The sequence below is a fragment of the Lotus japonicus genome, chromosome 1 (assembly GCF_012489685.1).
Source record: "Lotus japonicus ecotype B-129 chromosome 1, LjGifu_v1.2".
Lineage (NCBI taxonomy): Eukaryota > Viridiplantae > Streptophyta > Magnoliopsida > Fabales > Fabaceae > Lotus > Lotus japonicus.
In genome coordinates this window covers 93580183-93587851 of record NC_080041.1, presented here as the reverse complement: position 1 = coordinate 93587851, position 7669 = coordinate 93580183, and the positions used below count along the sequence as shown (strand labels likewise).

General features: G+C 33.3%; 1 protein-coding gene across 1 annotated transcript; it reads left to right on the top strand.

Moving 5' to 3' along the window:
* The first annotated feature begins 469 nt into the window (after positions 1 to 469).
* Positions 470 to 3561, top strand: LOC130712532 (protein yippee-like). Its single transcript, XM_057562365.1, has 6 exons — positions 470 to 513; positions 801 to 1006; positions 2203 to 2246; positions 2638 to 2746; positions 2860 to 2915; positions 3031 to 3561. Exons 2-6 carry the CDS (start codon positions 863 to 865, stop codon positions 3113 to 3115), a joined length of 438 nt encoding a protein of 145 aa, XP_057418348.1. The 5' UTR covers positions 470 to 513; positions 801 to 862; the 3' UTR covers positions 3116 to 3561.
* Positions 3562 to 7669: the final 4108 nt, after the last annotated feature.

Here is a 7669-nt window from a genome sequence, read left to right as displayed (position 1 = left end):
GCCTTACAAACTTTGTAACTAACCAGTGTCGTCATTTCCAGGGCCAAAGTGTACCCTTTCATTTCACATTGTAATTTACAAACTCCAAATTTGAGAACTGGATTTCCCACTCCAAGAATTAGATTTGCCACCCCACTTAAAGTGGGGAATTACTAAAATGTCCCTCCGTGTTATTTTATGGGAGATAAATATTCAAAAGGTTTCGGAACATAAACTGCGAATTGCTTTGGAACATAAACTGCCGAATGTCTTTGGAACAAACTGCCGAAACTATATAATTAAACCAGTGGCAGTGGCATTTTGCAGGCAGATGACAGACCCATTCATTTTGGTTTCGGAAATTTATCTTACGAACATAACATATTTCGGAATATTATGTTTCGAAAGGTACTCCTGACATTTTTTTTAAAATGCTGGGTGGCAAATCTAATACGTGGGGTGGGAAATCCAAATCTCTCCAAATTTCTGAGAACTGTTCTGGGCATGAATCACACCCTTTTCAAATCTCTCTTGGTAAAACCCATTTTCTCATTCACCTTCACATTATTATTATTATTATTATTATTATTATTATTATTATTATTATTATTATTATTATTATTATTATTATTATTATTATATATTATATATTCTCCATTTTCACTAAATTTTTTCCTTTTTTGTTCTTTTTGCATGCTTTCATTTTCATTTTCTTATTTTCACAGATTGATTATCTAGTTTAAATGTTATCTGGGTTGTCTGTTTTCTCAATGACCTTTCTGGGTTGGTGTTTTTCATTTCTTTTTATCATTGTAGGGCAGTTTACTGAAGGGAAATTGGGTAACTGTTTTCTGAGTGGTCTCAAATTGATGAAAACAGAGACATGGGAAGACTTTTCTTGATCAATCTTGAAGGAAACTTCTATAGATGCAAGCACTGCGAAACGCATTTTGCTCTTGTTGATGATACACGTGAATTTGATTTCTCAATTGCTGAAAATAGTCAAAATACAATGACAATAATTTTGGTGTTTTTGCTATGGTATATAAGGCTCCTTAGTGGTTGATCACGATGAAAGTGATGTAGTGATTCGTCCCGAAGGTGGAAGGTTACAAAAGATAGGATCAACTCAAGTTTAAAAAAGAAACATGATCCTAGGATTAGATACATATGAGTACTAATTATAGATTATATCATGTTGGGTTTTTGGAGTAGTAGGCATTTATAGAGTGGAAATATGTCTCTGTGAAACATTATCAATACTAATTCCTAGAATGGCACCTCTAAATTGTGCTATTTTAATAATCAAGACCTTCTGTCACTTGTGGGGTAGGCTACATTGATCAAACATCCCATAAGATCCTATCATAAATTATGTCTTAAACAGAACATGTAGATCTAAATTCTTTTTAATAGTTTGATTTATTGTTTTTCTTGAATTCTTCTCTATGTGATCTATCTTCCTTACATGTGCTTTGGATATGCTCCATGACTGATGAATACATGTACCAGAGATGCCATAAAATCCTGTCATAAATTGTGTCTGAAACAGAACATTTAATTACATTTTTTCTATCTTATCTTATAGGGCAGTTATGTAGTAGTTATTTAATTGTATAATAGGGAAGTTGTGATTTGGGTAGTTATTCAGCGGTTATTAGCAGTATGTGGTGTAGTTATAAGGGGGGAAATGGGGACAGTTTCTGTTTGTATTCTGTTTTATTGAGTGCAAGGCTGAGAATTATCGTCTCAGAGGATTGAGGAGAGCCTTGGCTCTAAGGGTGATACATAAAATTCTCTACCATATTTGTGTAATACAGTAAATTTTGGTTGCAAACCCAATCAACCCGCGCTGTTCGTTTATGAGCTGAGAGACATGATGGAAATCTTTGATATCGATTTGTAATTAGAACCTTGGCATATATTAAATGGTGCACCCTAGGAATATGCATGATATGGAAACAACTATATGAATCAGAAACAAAGTGGACAAATTGGAGGATGAAGTGTTTGAAAGACTATTTCAAATAGACTATGTATCTTAGACGACATCTTAAATGTTGACCTTTTGGTCTATTCTCCTAATCTGACATTTCATCCATATTTGAATGGTTCTGTTCCCAGTTAACTTGATAAAATCTTAGACTGTATATGGCATTTTGCAAACTACATGCATAAGTAAAAATGGGACCTTTTGATGATCTAACCTTGCTGTTCTCTTAGTCTTTCCATTGCAGGCATGGGAAGGCTTATCTTTTTGATAAAGTGTAAGTGTCATTTGACTTTCTCAGTACCAAATTAACATAAGCATTACTGACTGCCAATGTATGACCAGCTTTAAAGCTGTTGTGTCAAATATTTAGCTTTGAACATCAGAATATAAAAATTGTGCCAAATATTTAACCATGTTACATGTTATGCATGATGATGCCCAGTTGTATCTCCCTGCTTTACCGCATATAAAATTAGTTTTTCTATAAAAATATAGAAGGTTAACATTATCTTTTGAGAAAATCTTGATACTTTTATGCTTAATAGTTCTTGAATGCACCACAGCTGGTGCAATTGTTATTGGGATGGAAACGCAAGATCGCTATAAGACTTGAATGTGTATGAAGTGTCACTGAAATAACATCTTGTTAGTCCATGTTATGACAGTGTGAATATCACCGTTGGCGAGAAAGAAGAACGGATGATGATCACAGGATTGCACACTGTGGTTGACATATTCTGTGTTGCATGCGGTTCCATTGTTGGATGGAAATATGTAAGGACCAGTTTTAAAACTCATGGGTTTTGAGTTACTTGATAACTTATCTAGGTGCTGTTGGCATTGGGGAACCTCTTGTTTTTAATATAGCTTATTTTAATTCATTTTAGGAGGCTGCTTATGAGACGACTGAGAAGTACAAAGAAGGAAAGTTTATCCTTGAAAGGTAAGTTGGTAACCAGTTAAATAATTATCTATTTTAGGCATGCTTTGTAGTTTTTGTTTCATTCTTGTCACTCTTGAGTTTTTAATAAGTCCACATTTTGATGCACTTGCTTTAGGTTTAAGGTGTTGGGACCTGATGGCAGCCTCTACTTGACAGCTCAAGAAGCTCATGTTGCTGAAAGTGATGCTGATGATGTTTGATGTTCTCATTTCAGGATCATCTATTTCTTAATTGTACATTCTTTACACTTCCTGTAGTGAAAATCTGCTTCTATTAGCTATTAGAATTGGTATATAACTATATATGCAATACCCCTCATCAAAGAACTTCTAGAAACAAGTCCTGATTTCAATTCGGATTCAACATTTGTTATTGCATCTGTCTCATCTTCATGTCTGTTAAACTAAGCGATAGATCTATGTTCCCAAGCTCCTTATATCATGTAATTCACTTTGGTTGGGTAAGAGAAGGTTAAGTAGTTAACAATGGGACAATGAAGAGCTAGAAAAACAAGTCAGCATTTTGGACTTGGAACTAGCGTACTGGTTATATATATATGATTTGACCACCCAAGTTCGTTCACCTGTGCAGGTACTGAGTAGATTGGATGAGAAATGTTGGAATCCATTAGAACTGAGAAGCAGTTGCATGTTTGTTTGGTTGGAATAGTTGAGAATATGAATCCATATCTATTATTAGAGTTCATTACAATCTATTTGAATTTCTTTTGTTATGAGGTTTAATCATAGGAATTGTGGGTGTTAGTCGTATATGTTAGTTTTATTTGTGTATTTTCATATTGATATAGGTAGATTTTTAATCAATTGCAAGTTATGTAATTCATGTACTTAAGGCATCGAAGTATGAAAATATTCCATACATGATTTTTATAAATTTAATTAAGATCTAAATAAATCAATACATTATTTTTTTTCCATAATAAGTTTCAAAAGATGACTGTCAAAAAAAAAAGTTTCAAAAGATACTCACTTATTTTTTGGTTACAAGATACTCACTTTTTTTGTTCTTATCAGTTTAAGATACTCACTTTTTTTATAACAACCAATTATATAATAATTCAAAAAAATTGTACGTACTGACAATTTATTTATATATCAAATTTGAATATTCATATTTTAGTTTCCCTTATTAATATTTCTAATTCGAACAGTTTTAAAATTAAATATTGATAACCTTTTAATTAAATTACATATCAATCTGTAACAAAAAAAAATTACATATCAATCAAATCAAATTGATTTGTTAAATATCTTAATTTAGTTTTCATATTATATAACAAGGGGAGATTGATTTGTCCATTAACGATGGTTTTTATATAAGAATATGCTCATATTTCACATTTTGGTATTGTTTTTCAACCCTGGGCGAAAATTCATTGAATGTGAGATATGAAATACAAGAGTTCCGATGATGAAGTTGAGACGTTAAGCGATTAATGATCGTGTTGTAATGGAAAAAGGACGGAGAGTAGAATGGTTAAATCTTCCTCCAGAGTTGTGGACAATGATAGCCAAACATCTAATCACCCTAGACAACACTACATTTGAAATTCGCAGATTTCGAAGTATATGTAATACATGGCGCTCCGCTCACCCTCTCCCGGAACACACGCCATTTGCCATTCCTCTCAGAAGATCTTGCCTTCTCCAAAAGAAAATATATGGTCTAAAACCATTATCACATGTACCTCACATTGATCAAGACCCGTCTATTTCTTCTTCAAAAGGGTGGATTATAATGTCGGAATCCGTGTCACTTCCTCTCTTAAATCCTTTCACCTGCTCTCCTATCTCTAACACCCCTCAGATTTTCTTAAGTGACACTTCGCCAAGGGTGTTGGATATCATGAACTTCAAGGCTGTGGAGTTGATTGAAGTATTTAATCTCTCTAGTAATTATAACGTTCAAAAAGCGGTATTGTTCCCTAGTTTTCATGTGGAGGGTCGCATGGTGTTTGCTTTATTTCATGATAGAAAGTTGTGTGTTCGCAAGACTGGAGATGAGAAGTGGACCAGGATGAAACTGGGTTGTTATTCCTGCCATGATATAATCATTCACAAGGGACAACTTTATGTTATAAATGACTTGGGAACAATTTCTTGGATGAATCCTTCATCCTTGAAGTTGGTATAGTTTACACAGCCATTGTGGGGGTGGCCTAATGGCAAGGAGAAGAAAATGGTGGAGTGTGGTGGAAGTCTCTATGTGGTTGATATGCCTATTAAAGCGTTCTCTTTGAACGAGGAAGTTGATATTAAAGTTTACAAGGTCAATGAAGAATCAGGTAGATGGGAAGTTGTGAAAAATTTGGGTGATGTTGTGATTGTTTTGGGTAATAAGTCGAATTTTTCTCTGTCAGCTCAAGATTACCATGGTGCTGAAGGGAATTGCATCTACTTTTCTTACACTAATTCTCGTGGAGTCAGGATATTCTGTTTCAGCTTAAAGGATTACATCTTAAAAACTCCTAATCCTTTCTGGTCTTGTCCCAGTTTGTTCAACCATTGAAGACTTGATATATTAGGTTTCTTTAAAAGTTTGAATATGCGTAATTCCTTGTTGATTGATCGCATCGCCCCATCTGAAGCATTGGAAGTAATTATGGAACTAAATTGCTAGTGTTGGGGATTGTATATTTGTCAAGGACAGTTGAAAATGATTCTCTCTTACTATACCTGTTCTAAACATTGTTCATCTAGTTGTCAGCACTGTTCGTTAACTTATAATTACAAGGCAAAATTGCTCATGCTAAGAGAAAGAAATTAAATATGTAAGCCAGCTTGATTCAGGCAAATAGGTACTTTTTTCTTTTCAATTTCCTCCTCTGACTTGGGGCTCTTTTGATAAGTTTATTTATCATTATTTTAGCATCACTTCACTTGTTCTTAACACATTTTTTAATCTATATTCACACTATCAATAATTTTTTAACACTAGTTCGGGTCTCATTTGATGTTTTTTTTATCATTGTTTAGCATCAGTTGATCCTTACTCTTATTTTTCTCTTGTTCCACTTTGAGATTAAATTTTAACCCTTAATTTGGACAATATGTGTTTCAAGGTTGTGACTGGACCAATTTTCTTCTGCTGAGCATTGGCAATGTCTTTTGGAATGTCTAACATATAGGTTCAACACCTTTAAGAACTTGTTTCAGATTCAGAAAAAGTAAGGCGTGTGCTATTATTTAATTGCTGGGAATTTGTACATCATCATATTAACAAACTGAAATTTAAAGCATGTCATAATTCCCTCAACTAAGTAAGCCACATGCAACTTAACAAGCTTATTTTTATGTATTAGTTACTAATGTTGGAATAATCACAACAGCAATTCTCTGAAGCAGATTTAGCAGCATACTTAGTTTTTGTGGAAGCCTTGAATCAAATTTAATTTATTGGTCAAGTTAAATTGTGTTCTTTTGGTTCCTCTTCAAGAGGTCACTCTATTGTTTGGAATTATCTCAGATTTTATGATGATATGGGCACTGCTTTTGAAACCCTTAATTTACTGCTTATGTTTGTGTTGTTTCTATTTTTCTAAGGGTAGTAGTATACACAGCTTAGAGAAATAGTAGAGTTTGATAGTATGTTCTAATGCAGAATTGGTTTCATGTTCAAATGCAAAAATTGTTTCGTGTTCAAATGGAGAACCAATGTTTATATGATGCAGTTGTTTTCTATATTCAAGCTAGCATCAAAACAGAATGTAAAAATAGTAGTAGTCTACCGATTCAAAGCTAATTCTACAATTAAAGTCATCTTGCACAGAAAGTTTCCACTGAGAACAATTGAAGACTCTTTCTTTGTTAATTAGCTTGCTAGATCTTCAATCCACATATCTAATACTTGACAACCGTCTATGGTAACCTAGCAACCTTTCTACTCCTCGTCAGTGCTGTTGTTTTTTGTTGGAATGATAACAATGGTTTCATGTTCAAATGCAAAAATGGTTTCATGTTCAAATGGAGAACAATGTTATATGATGCAGTTGTTTTCTTGATTCAAGCTAGCATCAAAATAAATTATCTTTCGTACTCTTGTCCCTACCCACTGAATAATTTAAGCTTTTCTCAATTCTTTCCTCTGTTTTTTTATTGCAGAAAAGTATTTCACAACTAACAGCTACTATGAGACTAATTTTTTCAAGGTTTCAAAATCACATTAAGTGAGTAGGTTTTTCCTGACAAATAATTCTTCACACACACCGTCTAGATCATACCTTCTAATAGAATAGATGTTTAAGAAGCTCAATTATTTATCAATTGTGCTAAGATGTTATTGGTTGTCTCTTTAAAGACATTATAATCTATTATTCATCATAATGTTATTTTCGCAACCTCAACAAAAAAAGATGATATTTTTACTAAGGGAGCATATGGGTCAGGTAGATTTAATGAACTCATTCGATCCAACTCAATTAGTAAAAAATGCGGGTTGAATTAGACAAACAGGTCAATTGAATAAATTTTAGTACAATCTGATCATCTTTGAATCAGATATCGATTTCAACTCATCCGAAATTCAAACACATATTTTTAATCAATTCGAATCCCGATTAACCTAAAAATACACCCGGCCCAACCCCTCTCATGTGCGGTCCTAATTTTTGCCATCCAAAACACAGGGAGAAACTTTAGTTCAAAATTTTCGAGCTGATGAAAGTAAAATATTTAAAGAAAATCCATTGAATGTGTCAGCAACACAAATAATAGTAATAAATACAACCGCATAAA